The sequence below is a fragment of the Neofelis nebulosa genome, chromosome 15 (genome assembly GCF_028018385.1).
Source record: "Neofelis nebulosa isolate mNeoNeb1 chromosome 15, mNeoNeb1.pri, whole genome shotgun sequence".
Lineage (NCBI taxonomy): Eukaryota > Metazoa > Chordata > Mammalia > Carnivora > Felidae > Neofelis > Neofelis nebulosa.
The window spans coordinates 23223227-23243798 of NC_080796.1; the positions used below are offsets into that span (position 1 = coordinate 23223227).

The following is a 20572-nucleotide window of genomic DNA, read 5'->3' on the forward strand; positions in this document are numbered from 1 at the left end:
CCTTTGAAGAGTCCGTTTTGGTCTAATATATTTTCAGATTCTTAAAGACTCCCTAACTTTGTGATTCCAGGGCTCCACTGTTAACTTTCCAGTAATCTTGTACTGCCTTTCTTTGGCACCTTATACTTTGAGTGCTTTGAAGGAAAACATAAATTTATAACTAAGACTGTCTCTCATACTTAAATCTGCATTAGGGTTCAATTTAAACTGCCTGTAGTTTAAAACAAGTTATCGGCAATTAAATCCACAAAGAATGGGTTCACAAGCTTCAGATGTCGCGGAAGTCACGTGTATCTGTGTGTTGCGACCATACAGAGTCAGCTTGGTTGCCCCATTAGGTATCCAAGGTGGTAGTACATCCCTCGGGTTGTTTTGGGCTCTCACATGCCAAAACATAGGTAATGGTGCCATTGACATTACATGTGAAAAGTATTTGCTGAGTTGTCCAGAGGGTCATTTGGCAATCTCTGACTCTGTCGTACAATATTGTACGTAAAAGATTGTACATAATGATAGAACTGGGGTACTTTCCAGTTTGGGAAAATCATATGCCCTTTAATTAGCAATATGGCTGTGAATTGGGATCAGTTCTCCAATGAGTTACTGCTTAAAGTTTAGTGTGTACCAGGAGGAAGTACAGTTGTTCAGCCTGTGTTATTGGACTGGCTAATGATGTGGGATCGATGGCTAATCTGCACAGGGTGGTCCTCTAAGAGGAATCCTGCCACGTGCAATCCTTTCCATTACGACTCAAGAGGGCAGGCACTGAAGTTTCAGTTTTTAGCTATGTTTCAGACATGAAGGTTTGGAGGTTAAACACATGCAAATATGTTATTTTACTTTAAAGATCCCAGTAGTTTTTTTTTTTCCTGTAAGTTAATTTTTGTGATGAACTGATCAAATTAATGAAGATTTACCAAGACAATGCTGTGGATTTAGACTTAGAGCCTATTCATTGTCCCCTGATTCACAGAGGGACCACCAAATTGCCTGAACACCAGACACATTTGAAAAAAATTTTTTTTCAAGTTTTATTTAAGTTACATTTGAAATTTTGGCTTCTTGCCCTTCAAAGATACGCCTAGTAAAGAACAACTTAATAATAATTTACCTTTAATAAATAATACCTTTAATAAAGCAGGTACAAGTGCTTCATTTTTGATATTACCACAAGGCATAAATTCTGTGCACAGACTCACCAAACACACGTTTCTTTGGTGAAATTAAAATACCAAAGCAAAAGATACAGGTATCCTAGATACCAGCTAAGTAATGTTTCCCTCTTCTAAGGCCTGTGCTTCCAAATGATTCTCAGACTTCCAAAAATATGTCTCCACTGAATAGAAATCCTGTTAGACACTATAACTAAAGGAAGAAAAAGCCATTTGTGGTGAAAATAATGAAGGTGAGAAAGAGAACCATTCCTAGATTTTTTTTAAATAACCCCCTAAAAAAATCAAACCTAGAAGGGCTGCTTCTCAGAGGCCCTTGAAGAAAGATTTATCATCCACGAATCGTGAGAGGTTTGGAATAGAAGCATCAGGAGCTAACACCCAAATGTTAGAACTGTTCCTTTCCACCCACCCTGCCTCCTTAAAAAAAAAAAAAAAATCACTTTGACATGTGATACTCTTGCGCTGAATTTTTCAGTGGGAAAAACACACTCAAAATGGTATCAGCAGTGACACATAGCTAGGGTCCATACTCTGTAAGTGTGTGAAATTTGAAGAAAAGGGAAAAGTTTTCTTCTACTCATGTTCAGAATTTCCCTTTCTTCTCTTTTGATTTCATTTGCTGTTACATGTTGTGGAAAGTTATGATCACATCATTATAAATTAATATCAGTCTTGGCTATGGTTTCAGTACTGATACCCTGGGCACTGTACATAGTGAATCCAAAGGAGCATTGATGCTGAGATGAAAAACAGAAGCAAGTATGTCTCCCATTTTTACTTTTTTTTTTTAACTGCTGCAAGGATTGCTCGTTCAAGAGAGATTACAACTCTTAAAATTTAAAGACCCCAGTATAAAAGTTGCCATGCATACTTCTGATGCCCTTCAAAGTGTAAAAATCAATTTTTATGTCAAAATAAGTATGAAATGTACTCTCTAATTTGCATTTTATCAATCATGACTGGTTAATACTGGGTATGCTTAAAGTAGAGCTTTTACGAATTTATGGAACAAATCTATGCTGGTGTCTATTATGTGCCTGGGAACTTGCTTACTTCATTTTACTGGGGGAAGTAGGAAGGATACCTAAATTAACAACCTGCTTAAAAAATCCTACTTCCTTTTTCCCTCTGGATATTTCTCTTTACCTACTTGAAAGGAAATAGAAGTAGGACTTGAAATGTTTTCAGTTGTCCAGGTAATCTTTATATATAATTCTATTCAAATGAAGAATGAAATAATAGTCTTTTGGAGGTATAATTGATAAACATGTTTTGTATCATCACTTAAGAGAATTTGACAGAAAGTTTGGGGAGCAAAAGATGAGTATCAAGAGAACCACTAGTTTTCAAAAGTTATTTATTCTTATTTAAAAGCTGGTAAGGTTCTCTGTGGTTTTTTTAAGTTTATTTATTTATTTTTGAGAGAGAGAGAGAGAGAGAGAGAGAGAGAGAGCGAGCAGGGGAAGGGCAAAGGGAGGGAGAGAATCCTAAGCAGGCTCTGCGCCATCATCGCATAGGATTGCTATGAACCACGAGATCACAACCTGAGCCAACATCAAGAGTCAGACACTTAACCAACTGAGCCACCCAGGTGTCCCGAGTACTCGATCTTGCAAGTGAAGAAAACACGTCTTTGCTTCTTAAAATTTCCCTAACTCTTGTCTGCGTTACCTTCTGGCTAACATTACTTAACAAATAATGTCAGGAAAGTAATTGCATTTTCATTATGCTACTCTTCCCTCACTACCTTTCTGAAGGCAATATAGAAAAACTCTAAGAATTTCCCAGCTGAAGATCAGCCTTTCCTTTAAATCAGTTCTTCTAGCCTGACAGAATTCTGTGTAGTGAGCACAGAGGAGTAATGGTATCCAGAAGCTGGCCCTACCTACCTACTTTTGAGTACTTGGTTTGGTTCTTAAAATGTTAGTCTGCCTTTTCGGGGTGCATTTTTAAAGCTTGGGTCTTCTCACAAGATCATATGTTAAGCTTCTCTTCATTGTAAGGGTGGACAGCATTCATACAATTGTAAACATAACCATTAATTAAGCTTATATCTCTGTAGCCAGTTTGTCAATAATTTGCATGTGTGAAGTCATGTTTTAGTTTTATGGAAAGCACCACTACTTCTAGTTTGGACTAATACTGTTACAGCAATACTTGACCTTTGTGTAGCATATATATTCAACATACGTACAATATGATTAAAATTTTGTTAGATATATGTGTCACACATATGTGATGTATGTGTGTGGGGGGGTGGTAAAAAAAAAAGATTATAAGCAATGTAACAAAATGGTTTTTTTAATGTTTTACCACCATTACCACTACTGGGTTTTTTTAATGTGTGTGTGTGTGTGTGTGTGTGTGAGAGAGAGAGAGAGAGAGAGAGAAAGAGAGAGAGAGCGAGAGAGAGCGAGAGCTAGCACGTGTGAGCAGGGGAGGGGCAGAGAGAGAGGAAGAGAGAGAATCCCAAGCAGGCTCCTGACTGGAGCCCAAGGCAGGGCTCAAACACATGAACTATGAGATCATGACCTGACCTGAGCCAAAATCAAGAGTCAGATGCTTAACTGACTGAGCCACCTAGGCGCCCCTGTAACCAAATGCTAATTATGTTTATCTCTGGGTAGTGAGATGTGTTAGGCTTTTAAAAATTTTTTTTTTGGGGCGCCTGGGTGGCGCAGTCGGTTAAGCGTCCGACTTCAGCCAGGTCACGATCTCGCGGTCCGTGAGTTCGAGCCCCGCGTCAGGCTCTGGGCTGATGGCTCGGAGCCTGGAGCCTGTTTCCAATTCTGTGTCTCCCTCTCTCTCTGCCCCTCCCCCGTTCATGCTCTGTCTCTCTCTGTCCCAAAAATAAATAAAAAACGTTGAAAAAAAAAAAAATTTTAAAAATTTTTTTTTTTTGGGGGGGAAGTGAATATGTAATCAATAAAAAACGTATAACCCCTACTATACAGGTAGATATACACACTACACACACATGTGTAAACAATCCAAGAGTTTTTAAAAGCATTTAGAAAACAAAACAACTCTGATAAATTCTCAGTGAGGCATCCACATTTTTTGCAGAGCAAGAGGTATCTATTCCTCAACTGTAGAGGGAAAAATCTCTCAGATACAGCCTTCAGAAATTGGAAAGTTACCCTTGTAAATTTACAACCTGAGTACAGCATAAGAAGGTATTTGGAGGTGACACAATGATTATGGAAATCTCTTAAAGACAGAAATTTAGAGGAAAAAGCCCATCGGAATCAAAGTAGGATTGCAGATTGTTTCCTGGGGCAATGGCACACGTTGTTAATATCCTTTTTGCTTACTGGCATGATTTTTACCCCATGGGGCTGTCTTATGCCATATTTTTTAAAAAATCACAATGAAATTAGCTTTATTTCAGTCCATGACAAGAATATAAGTTCTTATAACTTCCAGACTGCCTGCTTTCTGGAATTAAAAATGTCAGTGAGAGGAGGGTACTGTTTTTAGCCACTAAAATATCAGTAGCTGAACATACCTGAGCAACACAGAGGCAGCCTTCCAAACTCTCATATCTTATATTTGTTTTGGGTTCACAAAATGCACTCATATGACCTAACTCATTTCCTTCTCAAATACTTGAGGTTAAAGATGCTCCCTTTTTGAAGTAGGACAGGAGAGACAGAGGCCGCACCGTGAGTTAGTCAGAGTTGGCGTCAGAATTTATTTCATCCTTTGCAGCCTTGTTTGTACCTTTAATTGCCAACTACCTTCTAGAGGCTGGGATTAAGGGACTGAATAATACGCAGTTTCCACACATGTGTCTGCTTGAGTCTTTCTGCTCCGTGATTGTGAGAGCTCCTTTCCAATGGGGCTTAACTGAGGTGGCCAAGCCATGGGATCCACAGCATCCCTGACACCAGCAGTGTCTTGGAAAGGACAATCATAGGGCCCTCGAATTCTGGTTTCCTGAGACTCAGCCCCACCCAGATGGGGATCTTCTGGCTACACGCCCCTCCTCCCCCCCTCCCCCGCCCCAGAGTATAGCCTCCTTCCAACAGCATCTCTTTCTACATGGCCACCCCCTGTCTGACCAGAGGTCACATGTCACAGGCTGTATGATTCTTCATCTTGAGGCCTCATCTTTCTGCTTTCACATGAACTCCAAGACTGGACTTGAAATTAGGCCTGGGGCAGCATGAGAAAATTAGGTAATCATGCTCCTGCCTGCAGACAAGGAACCACACCACCACTGGGGGCATCTGTTGCCAGGGAACTAGAGGTTAGTTGCACTGAAAATCAAGCGATGCCCTCAGAAGCTTTGGGGTTCTGAGGAAAGCTGCTAATCTTGTTTCCCTACAAACTCTAGAAGCAGCCTGTCTTGAATTTTCCTGATGATCACCAGAGAGCTGATCATCAGACCCAGTATTACAGATGAAAAAGGAAGACTAAGGATATAGTGTGTCCAGTTTATCTGGTAGCTGGATGCTTTTCCCAATAATTGAGCAATTGATATCTTAGCCAGAGAAGGCCTCTTTTAGGCTGAAGTTCCCGATAACTGTCTTTTCCAAATAAGTTAAGGTGAGTTGATAACACTCTATCATGATAAACATTCTCTCTACCACTTACTGCCATCGTGTCTGAGTGTCCGTGAGGGAGGAAATAAATCTGAGAGGTACTGAGGCTTGTTTTTTCCACTGCCACTGTTAGCCTAGCTCTACTTTCTGACTACTAGTTTGGATGTAAAGCTGAAGCAACCTAGTACCCTTGTGAAAATGCCTGGTGGATGAATTAATATTTTCCTTTACTTCATATGATTCTGTTTAAAAGGGAGGGGAGATGAAAGCAGAAATTCATTCAGTAAATTTTAATTGAGAACCTTCTATATTCCAGTTAATAGTTTTATCACTGTGGACACAGCAAAGAACAAGACAGACAAGGCCCCTTTCCTTAGGCGGAAAGAGATATAAAACAGAAAAATTAGTTGGTGGAAAATTACTTGATGGGCTGGGGGTGTGGGGGGGAGAATTTAAGTGCTTAGAAGATGCCTCACTCTGATCTTCCACTTGAGCTAAAATCTAAATCACAGAAAGTTGCTCTCCTTATGAAGATCTGGGGAAAGATGATTCCAGGCAGAGGGAACAGTAAGGGTGGTTGCGTTCAGCAATGAACTTGATGTGTACAAAAAAACGAAACAAGGCCAGTGTGCCTGGAGCTTGAGAACAGGAGGGGGACGTGGTTCCAGATGAGGTTGGAGGGGAAGCAGGGGCTCCAGATTATGAAAGGTCTTGCAGGCAGTGGTAATGATACTGGATTTTATTCTGAGCACAGTAGAACCGCTGGAGGGCTTTATACAGAAGAACCACATGATGTTAAAGGGTATCGTCTGGCTATGATAGGGAAAGTGGGCTATGGGGAGCCAAAGTGGAAATGGGGAGACCACTCAGGGAGTTACTGCAATGGCTCACTGAAGAGATGACAATGGCTTGGACCAGGGTGGTGAAGACAACTTGGGCCCTGTCGTCAGCAGGAATTTCTCCAACTTCCTTATACTCTTTCGGTACAGCTGTTAAGGTTGATCAGGTCTACATTTGAATCGAGATAAAGTGATATTTTGAATTAGCGCCTAGTTCTATGATTTCTAAACATCTCGGTTGCGTTTTTTTGTTTTGTTGTTTTTCATTTTATTACTGACGTTTTTGACAATTAATTTCTGGCTCTTGAAACACCTTATTTCTCTTTGACTTACTTCTGTGTACCTAGTCTGCTTTAATCCATAATTTGTATCATGGTGTTTGCCAAAGATTGCTGACAGTTTTTTAATAAAATACTTATTGCTTTTTTTCATTTTTAAAACAGCATTTTTAATGTTTATTTATTTCTGAGAGACACAGAGCATGAGCAGAAGAGGGGCAGAAAGAGAGGGAGACACAGGATCTGAAGCAGGCTCCAGGCTCTGAGCTGTCAGCACAGAGTCCAATGTGGGGCTTGAACCCACAAACCACAGGATCATGATCTAAGCCAAAGTCAGGGGGCGCCTGGGTGGCTCAGTCGGTTGAGCGCCGACTTCGGCTCAGGTCATGATCTCGCGGTCCGTGAGTTCAAGCCCCGCATCAGGCCCCTGTGCTGACAGCTCAGAGCCTGGAGCCTGTTTCAATTCTGTGTCTCCCTCTCTCTGACCCTCCCCCATTCATGCTCTGTCTCTCTCTGTCTCAAAAATAAATAAACGTTAAAAAAAAAAAATTTTTTAAGCCAAAGTCAGATGCTTACACTGACTGAGCCATCCAGGTGCCCCTCATTTTTTTTTAAAGTAGGCTCCACACCCAACATGAAACTTAAACCCACAACCCCAAGATCAAGGGTCACAGGCTCTACTGACTGAGCCAGCCTGGCACCCTTTATTGTCTTTCTTATTACAAAATCTTTACTGCAGCAAATACAGCAATATATAAGGGGGGGGGGGGGGACCATGATCCCACTATCCAGAGAAACCTTTTATTTCCTTTTAGTCTTTTTTCCATGCATGCATATATTCATTTCTAAGTGGTTATTTCTTAAAGAAGTAAATTTTGCAAACAGCAGTTTTCATACAAAGTTCAGTCATTAAGTGATTTGTTTTATTTATTTTTTCATGGCATTTTTTAAGGTGGGGGATCAATTTCTTATTTTCTTGAACTGTTGTTGTCATTAGTTGAAAAGTCCTCCCATTAGGTGTTCCTTATGTAATTCTAATATACTTTACCTTCTCTATATCTTCAGCCAGGTTTCTTTTTTTTTTTTTTTGTCTTTTTTTGAAAAAAAAATTTAAGTTTATTTATTTATTTTGAGAGAGAGGGAGACAGAATCCCAAGCAAGCTCTGCACTGTCAGCACAGAGCCTGACACTGGGCTTGAGCTCACAAACCATGAGATCACGCCTGAGTCAGTCACTTAACTGACTGAGTAACCCGCCACCCGGGCACCCCAAGCCAGGTTTCTAATAATACCCTTAAAATATCCAGCAAACTAAAGTCATAGATCAGAGTTACACATTTTTTGCTTTTCTTGCACTTTTGCTTCTCAGAGCTATAACTTGGTTAGCTTTGCTGGGATCCATCATTCTAATCTCTAGGTTATATAAATTAAATATGCTAGCCTGTTAATTCTTATATTGTGTCTAGGATTCATGGTGACTTATTTCAGCAAATAGTAAAGGGGCTAGAAATATGTTCCTAAAAACTTATGGAACTAAGTTAGATCTTAGCTACAAATGTGCATTCAGGAAAACAGAAATTCATTTTTCAATGTATTTGTCCTGAGTGCAGGCTAAAATGTAATGATAATTCTCGGAATTATTTTGCAGACCTCAAAGGAAGATCTTCTGCAGGCTGATTTTGAAGGTGCTTTAAAGTTTTTCAGAGTTCAGCTTCCAAAAAGATACAGGGCTGAGGAAAATGCCAGAAGATTGATGGAGCAGGCTTGCAATATTAAGGTAAGATACATGAATTTATATATAATAAAGATACAACTTGAATGAAGAAAGAATTATTTAAAACGCTTTCTCTGTACATTGCTGGACTTTGGCTATGTTAGGGTGATAGTATGTATGAACTAGTCTCAGACTTTTTTGTGAGGCTGATATGTATAAAATAACTTCTAGTAGGACTTGGAGTGAAAGTTAGTAGGTTCAGATTGTAACAATAGGAAGACAAACGTTTATCTTATAGGTAGGGCTCTAGAATGGGCCACTGTGATAGTGGTTTCCATGGCAGCAGACTTAGCATTTAGCTTTTGGCCATCTGTTTTAGGATTATTTACAACAAAGCAAGAAAAGCCTGCTTAGACAGTGCTTTCTTTTCTCTAAGGGACTTGGAAAGCTTTGGATGTTGATCTGTCCACTTCCATCCCACATCTGCAAAATGGCTGTCGATACATTGCTCCTTATCATATGCCTAATAAAACTAAGTGAGATTTATAAAATAATTTGATATGGAAATTTCTATCCAGAAAATTGTGGGATCAGATTAGAGAACACATTTTTTTTAAAAAATTGGAACCAATTTACAAGTGTTAATTCTTGTACCTCTGGAAAATACTCGGGAATCTTCTTAACCTAACCTAAATACATAAATAGAAATTTCCCTTTTGAACAAAGAGACAGAGATCCTATGTCTTACGGACCTTATGTTCTCACAGAAGGAAACAGACAATAAATGGCTAACATAATAAGTAAAGAATGTATTTAATGTGTTAGAAGGTGATAAATAGCTATGAAAAAAGGAAACATACGGTGAAATAAACAAGACCAGATTGAGGAGGAGAAGGAAAGTTACAGTTGTTATTAGGTAGTCAGAGTGGGTAGACCTCTTTAAGAGAGTGAAAGAAGGGTTAGCCATGGAGATGTCTAGGGGAAGAGCATTCCAGCAAGTTCAAAGGTCCTGCCGCTGGCTCATGCCTGGTGGGTTGGAAGAACAGCAAGAAGGCCAGTGTAGCTGGAGCGAAGTGAATGAAAATGAGAGCTATAGGAGAGGAAGTTCGAGAGTTTACAAGGAGCAAGCGAATGTAGGAGTTAGGCTTTACTTTGGGTGAAGCGGCTAGCCCTTCCAGAGTTTTGAGTGGAAAAGTGATATGATCTGTCTGAGGTTTCAGAGGGTCACAATGCTTACTTAGTGTGTTGAGAACAGACTACCACAAGGTAAGGGTGAACGTAGGGAGATCCGACAGGGGTTTCTGCAGTAATCTTGTTGAGAAGTAATGATAGTGTTTGCCCACTGAGAACCTCCATTGGGGATGGAGATGGAGTGGAGATGGAGGTGACTGGAACCTGAGTATATTTTGAAAGAGAACCAAGAGGATTTCATGACACATTACACATGGTTATGAGAGGAAATAGGGAGTCAAGATGACTCCACAGATTTTGGATTAGGCGATAAGTAGATAGAATTGCTGTGGAGTTATTAAACTTACTACTTCCAATGTACTTTGACATAGACTTCATCTAAGCACCATACCTACTTGAACACTTTTTTTGGTGTGACACTGTTTTTTTTTTATTTTAACTTATTTTAAAGTATCTAAATGTTAAAAAGTCCAATTCAATGTTGAAAGTAAATAACTGGGAATAACTGGGAAGAAAAACTATATTGTCTTTCAAGTGAATTCTATATTCAAAAAAAAAAAATCATTTTCCAAAGATATCAAGAAAAATAGGTCTCTGAATCTTCATCCTGGAATGCAGACTTTTAAAGCCTTCAGGACTGTTTGTTTTATTTGGCTGGGCCAAATGACTAAGCATGAGCCACATTTGTCTGTGGACTTTGAAGGCACATTGCAGTGGCCATTGTGACTTTGATTGAATTTTGTGGGACGTTGGTTTGAAAGACAGACTTCAGCCCCTGATTGTTCCAGAGCTGTCAGAGAAAAGTACTGTAACTGGAACAGTGCTGTAGGAATCTGTTAAAATAAAACATTCATTTCTAAGAGTGAAAAATTAGAGAGTTAGGAGAACTAGTAAGGTAGAAAGCTAAATGTCTTCAAAGGAAATTTGGTAGCATTGGATAATCATTGGTAATGAAAAACCCAGGAAAACAATTCAAAATTATGAGATACATAGGGAAGGATTTTTTTTTTCCAATATAATTTATGAAGCTACTTAGGGGTTGTAGGCAACTAACAATTGTCAGGCTGGAAACATGGGATCCGAAAGACACAGAAACTTAAAATGTTAGAAAGTAAGTTCAAAATATGATCAGAGTGGACCATTTCTGGAATGAATATGTCCAATCAGAGTGACTTGCGTGAAGATGAACAGGTAGACATGAATTGTTATTTCAAGTAAGAATAGCGTTACTTGATTCTGTTTTTTGTTTTTACGTTTTGTTTGGGGGTTTGTTTTTTGTTTTTGCGTTATCTAAGGAAAGTAACTTTTTCTTGGGTATTTAAAATAGTACTCACAGGACACTAGTTTTTATCATGGTATAATTCACATAACATTGTGTTTGTTTCACTTGCAAAATTTGTTTCTTGGGGTGAGGACTTTCAAGATCCACTCCCTTAGGTACTTTTAAACATGCAGTATGGTACCAACTATGGTCACTATGCTGTATGGTACATCCTCATGGCTCATTTATTTTATAATGAATAATGTCATCATTTTATAATGAAATTTGTACGTTTTGACCCCCTTTACCTACTTTGCCCCCTCCTACACTCCCTGCCTCAGGCATCAATCTGTTCTCTTATATCCATGAGCTTGGTATTTTTGTTTTATTTTTGTTTCATTTTGTTTTGTTTTAGATTCCACAAATAAGTGAGATCATACCATATTTATCTTTTTCTGCCTGATTTATTTCACTTAACATAATGCCCTCAAGTGCCATATTGTGCCCAATGGCAAGATTTCATTCTTTATTGTGGCTGAATAATATTCCATTGTGTACGTGTACCACATTTTCTTTAGCCCTTCATCCATCAGTGGCCATTTAGGTGGTTTCCATTACTGGCTATTGTAGATAATGCTGCAGTGAACATAGGGGTGCATGTTATGTTTCTAAATTAGTGTTTTCGTTTTATTCAGATAAACAACCAGGAGTGAAATTGCTGGATTGTCTAGTAGTTTTAATTTTTAATTTTAATTTAATTATTTGAAGAACCTTCATCTTCCATTGTGGTTGCACCAGTTTACATTGCCACCAACAGTTGCACAAGAGTTCCCTTTTCTCCATATCCTTGCCAACACTTATTTCTTATCTTTTTGATAAGAGCCACTCTAACAGGTGTGAAGTGATATCTCATTGTGATTTTGATTTGCATTTCCCTGATGATTAGTGGCGTTGAACACCTTTTCATGTACCTGTTGGTCATTTGCATGTCATCTTTGGAAAAAGGTCAATTCAGATCCTCTGCCCATTTTTTAATTGGATTGTTTGGGGTTTTTTGCTATTGAGTTATATGAGTTCTTTATATATTTTAGACATTAACCCTTTATAAGACATATGATTTGCAAGTATTTTCTCTCATTCAATATATTGCCTTTTCCTTTTGTTGATGATTTTCCTTTGCTGTGCAGAAGTTTTTTAGTGTGATGTAGTCCTACTTGTTTATTTTTCCTTTTTTTTTGTCTTTGTTTTTTTTTTTTTTTAATTTTTTTTTTTTTTTAATTTTTTTTTTCCAACGTTTTTTATTTATTTTTGGGACAGAGAGAGACAGAGCATGACCGGGGGAGGGGCAGAGAGAGAGGGAGACACAGAATCGGAAACAGGCTCCAGGCTCCGAGCCATCAGCCCAGAGCCTGACGCGGGGCTTGAACTCACGGACCGCGAGATCGTGACCTGGCTGAAGTCGGACACTTAACCGACTGCGCCACCCAGGCGCCCCTGTCTTTGTTTTTTTATGTCAAATCCAAAAACAATCACCACCAAGACCAATGTCAAGGAGCTTACCGCCTATGTTTTCTTCTAGGAGTTTTATGGTTTCATATCTTATGTTCAAGTCTTTCATCCATTTTGAGTTAATTTTTGTGTATGGTGTAAGATAGTGGTCCAGTTTCATTCTTTTGTACATGGCCTTCCAGTTTTCCCATCCTCCTTTATTGAAGAAATTGTCCTTTCCCCCCAGGATATACAGTCCTGGCTCCTTTGTTGTAAATTAATTGACCATATATGCATGGATTTATTTCTGACTTTTCTATTCTGTTGCACTGATCTACATGTCTGTTTTTTAATGCTACTACCATACTGATTCGATTAATTTGGCTTTGCAATATAGTTTGAAGTCAGAGAGTGATGCCTCCAGCTTTGTTCTTCCCTCTCAAGATTGCTTTGGGTATTGGATCTTTCCTGGTTCCAGAGAAATTTTAAAATTGTTATGTTTCTGTGAAATATGCCACTGGAATTTTGATAGAGATGACATTGAATCTATAGATTGCTTGGAGTATATGGACATTTTAACAATATTAATTCTTCTAATCTATGAGCATGGAGTGTCTTTCTACTTATTTGTGTCTTCAGTTTCTTTCATTAATGTCTTTTAGTTTTCAGTGTACAGATCTTCCCTTGGTTAAATTTATTCCTAGGTATTTTTTGATGCAATTATAAATGGGATTGTTTTCTAATTTCTCTTTCTGATAGTTTCTTATTCATGTATAGACATACATGTAGAATACACGCAGAAATACATTGATTTTTGTATCACAGGACATCTTTTTAATTTATAACACGGTTATGAGGCAGATGTGAGGTGAAACTCAGAGAAGGAAGACGTAAGTAGTACAATATCCAAGCACCCTGCCGGAACTAGAGCATAGGTTTCCAACCTAAAGTTTTAAAATTGTGTTTAAACTGAGACCTACATTTTAAAATAGCTTTTATATTAAAACCCTGACCACCCAGACACATCCGAATAAAAACTTACCCTTGTAATTTGTCACGCACTCTGATGTTTCCTCTTTCTACTGCTGTTTTGTATTTTGTGTCATTTAAACTCCCCTCCCCCCAAGAAAAGTCTTCAAACTGAAAAGGTAGTCATAACCCACTAACTCGATCTCACAACAGCTTGCAATATTGAAAACACCCTGAGGCCTGTCATACTGTTCTCACCACCTCCCCCTTCCCCATCCTGATATGCTGCAACTTGTAAGAGGTGTTAACAGTGAATAATGGAAGTAGGGGTGTGGTGAGAATGTGAGTCATCATGCCATCATTATAGCAGGATATGCTAGCAACTGGAAATTTTAGGAACCAGCGGATTGAGAGATCAAGGCTACGTGTTAGACAAAGGTGACGGCAGGTAGGGAAGAGGCAAAAAAGTTGCACTCACCATTTCTTAGGTATAGCCTTGAGATTAAAGATAGAATGTTGGCCAAAAATAATGAAAATTGTTTTAATTTTAATTATTTTCAAAGTTAGGATCCGTGTATGGTTGTATCTTCTTTGAATGGACATGTTCTCATTTAATTAATTACCCAATAAAATGAATCACTTTCCTCTAACTTTTAAAGAACTAGGTGATCAGTGATTTCAGTGAACGGACTGGTTTTAAAAATAGGTGGGAGAGTTGCAGGTGAAAAATAACTTACTAGCCCTGTATGTGGTTTATTTCTGTGAGTGTACCAACAAGATGTATTAACAAACCCCACTGGATTAGATAAATAACTTTATTCTTTGAAAAGCTGTGTAATAGTAAATATCAAAAATGTTTTTGTGTTTATTTTTTCTGATTTAAGTAACATGTTTTAAAATTTTCAAATATCTCCCTGCTCCTATGGTTTTAGACAGTTTAATAAAATCAGGAAATATGCTGACCCATCAGACTTGATTTGAAAAGTCATATTGAATATACACTTCCTCGAGTTTTGTTGAATATTGTTATTCAAATGTTACCTTGTAGTTACAAATTCTGCTATTACAGACCTTCTTATTCTGTTGCGGGGGTGCGCCTGGGTGACTCCGTTAAGCATTCAACTCTTGATTTCAGCTAAGGTCTTGATTTCAGGATTGTGAGTTCAAGCCCCGTGATAGGCTCCACAATAGGCATGGAGTCTACTTTAACAACAACAAAAATCTGTTGGTGGATCTTCATAAAATAAAATTTTAAAATAGAAATTAGCCTATTTCATTATTTGAACAAAATTAAAACTTCAAAATGTGACATTGAACTCAAACAAGGTAATTAAGAAAGTTCATTTACTGAGTGCACAGTGAGATCGTGACTTGAGTGCCTGTCGTGTGTCGGGAGTTAAGATGAGACTTTAAGGATTAGCAGGGGTGAAAGAGTATCTGAGGCAGGGGGAAGGATGTTCCAAACAAAGACTATGCAGAGGCCCAGAGGTAGGAAAATATGGCACTGTCCAAGCCCTCATCATAGTTGATGACCAGAGAATAGGAAATGGAAGACAAGGTATCCAGGAGCCAGATGGCTGGTGCAAAGCCATGTGAGCCATGGTACGCAATTTGGATTTTTCCTGGGGGCAATGGGAAGCGTTGTGAGGGGTTAAATAGGAGGTGGAAATGATCAGCTGTTTTAGAAAGGTCTTTCTGGCTGCTGTGTGGCGATGAACTGAAAGGGGTAAGATTAGATATTAGTGACAGACCAATTTGGTGAGAAGTGACCAGAGTATCTGCTATGGGCTGGAGAGAGATGGACAGATTCCAGAGATATTCAGGAGGTGGAATCAACAGAACTTAGTGATTAAATGTGAGCATTACAACCGGGAAAGAGAGCTGCGACGGCACCCAGAACTCTTAGGCAACTTGGTAGTAATCACACTGCAAAGGGAACAAACAAAAAGCAACAAGTTACAAGGCTGGAACACAGTGAGTGAAGTGTTGGACACGTTAGGTTTGCAATGTGTATCCACAGACTCATATCCAAATATATAGAGATACCAAGTAAGTGGATGCTAGAGATCTGAGCTAACAGTAGGCATTTGCATGTCATCGGCATTGAAACCACGGGAGTGGGTGAATTCTCACAGAGGAGCAGAGAGGAGTGTTGAGGATAGATACATTAACGTGTAAAAAATGGGCTGAGAAGTAGAAGCTGGTGAGACTGAGACAGCAGGAGTAAACCCAGTAGAGAAGTGAAGTGTGAATGCTAAGGGAAGATGTATTTGTTTTCAAGAAGGAAGAAGTTGAATAAATGTCAGCAGTGCTTAGAGGTCATATAAGGTACTGAGGAGTGGAAAGCAGACATTGTGCAATAATGATAAAGAGGTCCTTAATAGCCTTAGTGAGAGCAGTTTCAGTGGAGTGATGAAGTATAAACTCCAATGATTCAAGAAATAAGTGGAAGGGGAGGAAATGGAGAATGGAAGATAACACAATTCTTCTAAGAAGCTTAGTGTGGAAAGAAGATGGGAGATGGAAGAGACGGCCAGCAGGCCAGGGCATAAGTACGAGAGAGATGAGAAGATAAGAGGTTGAGATGGGTTTGGGGGGGATGGGAAAATGAGTGTTTAAATGCTAAAAAGCCTCAACGAATCAGTTTCTTCATTGAGCACCTGCTGTATACCAGGCACTGTGCTAGATCCAGGGAATATCAGGTAGAACAAAAGCAGATATGCTCCCTGAAATCATGGGGTTTACACTATTGTGTGGAAATATTACATAGTCACCTTAGTAAATGTGTAATTACAGAGTGAGATAAATGCTAAGATGGGATGTAATAAGGCTATATGAGGAGAAGGAACAAAGGAGCCTGACTGACTCAACCAACAATTTAGGGAAAGCTTTCTTGAACTGAGATTCTAAGGCATTCCCGACTGAAGGAACAATATGTACAAACACTGTGAGGTAGGAAGGAGTAAGGTATGGTTAAGAAACTGGGAGAAGGCCAATGTGACTATAGCTCAGAGAATCCTGAGGGTTGATATGTAGGGACCAGACCACTCCATCTTTAAATAAGAAGGAAAGGCCCACAGAAAGAGAAATGTTGAAAATTCAGTAAAGAAAGGGGAAAATATCAACAGAGACAGGATTATGAGGAGGTAAGGGCTTAGATTAAAAAAGAATGGACCTTTTTTCCATTCAAGGGAATGAGGAGGAATCGATGGACATAAAGGGAATGTGCAGTTTGATGAGAAAATTGAGAGTATTTCATTTGAAGGTTTGTGTTATTTCAGTTAAGCAGATTCTAGAATGAAGGGAATACACAGAGTAAGAGGTGTTAGAGAACATAGAGAAGTTTTTAGAACAGACATTGCAGAGATTGGAAGAACTAAGTGGGAAAACACAAGATTATTGGACTATGGTTGGAGATCATGAATTCATAGTGGCAAAAATCTGCAGTGTTTTGTGAGTTTCTCTGGAAACACTCGGCAGCCCAGATGTATTCATGAAGAAATGAGTTATTTTGACCCAGAGTTGAGGTTTGCCAGAATGAGGCAAAAGAAGGACAGTGGGGCCAGGGCAATGGTGCACTAAGAGACCAGATCTTGGGGGGAGGAGAGGGATGAGGAAAAGGGGAATCCCTGATTTGTAGCCAATTTCCATGGTGTAAATATTCCCACCATGGCCAATTTCAAGGTACCAGTGACTTAAGAACTGGCTCACACAATGTCAAGTGCTAACAGTTGCTTCTCAGGAACCGGTAGTTGATGACTCTAGCGCACCACAGGTTCAGAGATGAGGGTAGTAGCCAGAGAGTGGTTGACATGATGGAAAATGGAGACTAACAAATAGAAAAGAAAGTGAAGACCAATGAGGACTGCAAGAAACGCGGGTGAGGGAGAGCTGCAAAGAATTGTTGAAATCCATGACTAAGGAGATTGGTAGAGGAGGACGTTAAATGACTTGGTGGTGGTTACCCAAGAAGAAAGCAACTTCCCTCCCAAAACTCTTATATTTGAAAGACAGTTGGGCGACACTGGAAGACAGTACTGACTTGTACTTAAATTTTCCAGCTGTTAGCTCAGGTTGATTAGTGGCAGCAGAACCACGCCAATTGCTATTTTGCCATCTATGGCCATCTCCTCTGACTTGCTTCTCTCCTTCCTAGCAACAGTGCTACTCTGTCTCCCATCTTCCTGTGATCATAGACATTCGAGATGCACTGGGGAGAAATGTGCAGAGCAACAGGAGCAGGGGAGGTGAGGGGGGCCCTCCCATCTTCACCACAACACCAAAATTGTCTTCCGGCCCTATGCGGGAGAGGTAGCCACCAATGACAAGATGTTACCATGGTAACTACTTGCCTCCGAAAATTCTAAGCTCTGCTCCAGCTCAGTTACCTCTCTACTGAGATGGACAATTATCTACCCTCCCACAGTGCATTGGTATAATTTGATCTTGCCTCTCACAAATCATGTTTTTAATGGAATATGGCAAATTTGTTAATCTAGAAATTTAACATTTTTCCCTGTTTAAGACCTCCATATTTGTAACCATGAATTTTAATTTAACTGTTTGAAAAAAAAAAAAAAAAACTTTCACACTAGAACAAAAGTGTTAACATTTGTATTGAAAGCAATTTACTTCTAATTTCTTCATAGTATTTGCTGTTTATTTCTGGATGTTATTGCTGTGTGTAAACAAGAATATAATCTCCCAAACAAATGCTTTCTTTGAATTAGCAATGAGGCCACACAGAAGCTTCTGTCAACTTCATGGATCTAAAATGTGTGCCCTTATGTGCACTGTGGAAAGGGTTCATTTTTAATGGAACCACATCTGGTGTTCCTTTCCTATAAAGACCTCTACATTGACAACCACAGTTGGGAATATGTGGTTTAAAGGATCATAATCTTCTGCTGGGGAAGTATTATGTTGTAGGATACAGAAAGGTGATAAATAACAGATTGATAACAAAGTAGTTTCTATATCAAAACATTTACCTCTTTTTTCCTTCGAGGCTTCTGTTAACATTCATAGTCCTCAGTGTGCCTCATATTTGGGGCATTGTTTTGTTTTTCCCCCAAAACAGGGGTTAATGCAGGTTGATCTTGTTTCTCCCAATCGTGTACTGTGGGAACGGGCAGGAAACGTGTAAATGTGGGCATACTCTGAAACACTTGATGACAGGTGGAGAAAATAGGCCACAGCTCCAGATGCCCAGGCGTCAGGCACCCTCCACATTTAGAAAACTCAGCTTTTCTGGCTGTTCCTAATCAGCTAGAATGCATTTGTCCCTTATTTACTTCCGCCATTTTATTCTACCACTACCCCTATACCTGCCAGTCATTTTCTTTCAGTTTATTAAGGAGAAAGCCATATAGATATTTTTAAATTCACTTGATGGGTAAACCTGGGTATTGTATCTTGAGCTAATCTATATAAATCATTAGGTTGTCCTACACCAAAGAAAAATAAGATAAACGGATATAAAAATTGATTTTTATATGGGCGTCTCTCTATTTAGTAAGAGAAACAATAAATCATAGGATTAAAGCACTACACCCTTTTATGCATTCCAAACGGTATGATGTCCTCAGGCAGAGCTTCCCACATAGAATTAACAACAAAAATGAACCCTCAAAACTGCTATTTCGACTAGCAGTTTCTCTCCCTTCAAGCTTTAAGTATCTTTTTCTCCCCAGCAACTAATTCACTCTCAGCTAATGGTTATGCTCTTAAGTGGGAGTTTTCATATTTCATATACCTTTCTTCAGTGTTTTGCCCAACACTGTCTATCTGTTACAATTTGTGTTTATCTGTGTTGGAGAATAAAGTTAGAACCCGTCTTCACTCTTTGGAAACAGTGGTAACAAATAATTTTCCCACAACTACTTACACTGAGATCCACCTTTCTTTGATTATTTTTTTTTCTTTACTATTTGAATTCATATTAAGATTATGTTTAAAGTGTGCTCCACAGTTTGTGTTTGGAGATCTATTTTAGACAAGAAAATGTATATAGTGTTCCTCTGTGTGTTTGTTGCTCCTCACTAGAAATAATTTAATTTTGATTCTTTTAGGTAGCAATTAAAATAGACGTAAATGTTGAGAGTATTTAAGATAGGTTGCATTAAGAAGTCTGGGCCATTGGATCGTGGGGGGGGTTAGTATTCCAAACCTTCCAACCACAGCTGTTTCAGCTGCAGGTGCCTCTACTCTGGGGAGAATCAGGTAAAATTACATTTTATTTACTTGGTTATTATATTCTTGTTTCGCCAACTCATGGACCCATTTAGCATTTCACTGGCAAATAACTGAGTCTCATTAATGCTCTCGAGAACTTACTTATTTTACTGTTATGCCTTTTTCTCTCCTTCTCCCTACCCCCCAGCAAAAAATTCTTTTAAAGCAGCGGAAGTAATACGTAAATGAAAATAGCAACCAAAAAAAGATAGTGAAAATGTTTAAGTGTTATTCACATGTCTCCAACAGTTGTCAACCTTTCTGAAGCTCCACTTAAAGGCAAACAAACTGCTGAGGGGAAAATTATATTCCTTGTTATAGCTGATAGTTGTGATTGAATGGGAAATACTTTCTCATTGTCAATTCCCCTGGCCTGGGGACTTTTTATTGGTACCCAGTAGAGAGTGATTTCTTTCCTCTGGAGTGTCTAACCTCTTCCCTGCCTGCACCACTTCCTACCCAGATGACTGCAGTATGCAGTTGACATGGTCTCTTTCAGATACCCATTATTTATTATTATGATGCTGCTGCTGTTATCATTATGTGAGGGAATCTTGGAGCACAAATCACATGAAGAGGTGGTAAAACTTCGTGTTAAGTGGTTTAGGTTAGAAGCTTCAGCACCCAAGCTGGCACAGGGTCAGCGCATTTATCAGTGTGTTCTCTGCAGCGTTTCATTCTCTTTTCCACGCACAGCGTTATCCTCCAGTATCCCTTACCCCCAAGATCACAGTGCTTCCCACTAGCCCTCGCTCCATGTTGAAGTTTCTTGCTAGGTTGATTCCTCAATAGGCAGTACTTTTTTTCTGGGTCTCATGTCTGCCCCCAGTTTCATGTCTGTAGTAATCTGCTAGGGCAGCCGTAATAAAATACCACA

General features: G+C 39.1%; 1 protein-coding gene across 7 annotated transcripts in view; it reads left to right on the forward strand.

Annotated features, from left to right (window-relative positions):
• Positions 1–20572, forward strand: part of RABGAP1L (RAB GTPase activating protein 1 like) — a 758910-nt gene that overhangs the window by 596385 nt on the left and 141953 nt on the right. For all 7 annotated transcript variants that reach the window (XM_058701185.1, XM_058701181.1, XM_058701183.1 and 4 more), the window contains one exon: positions 8487–8615. In XM_058701185.1, the coding sequence (XP_058557168.1) occupies positions 8487–8615 (129 nt within the window). The remainder of the gene's footprint in view (positions 1–8486; positions 8616–20572) is intronic.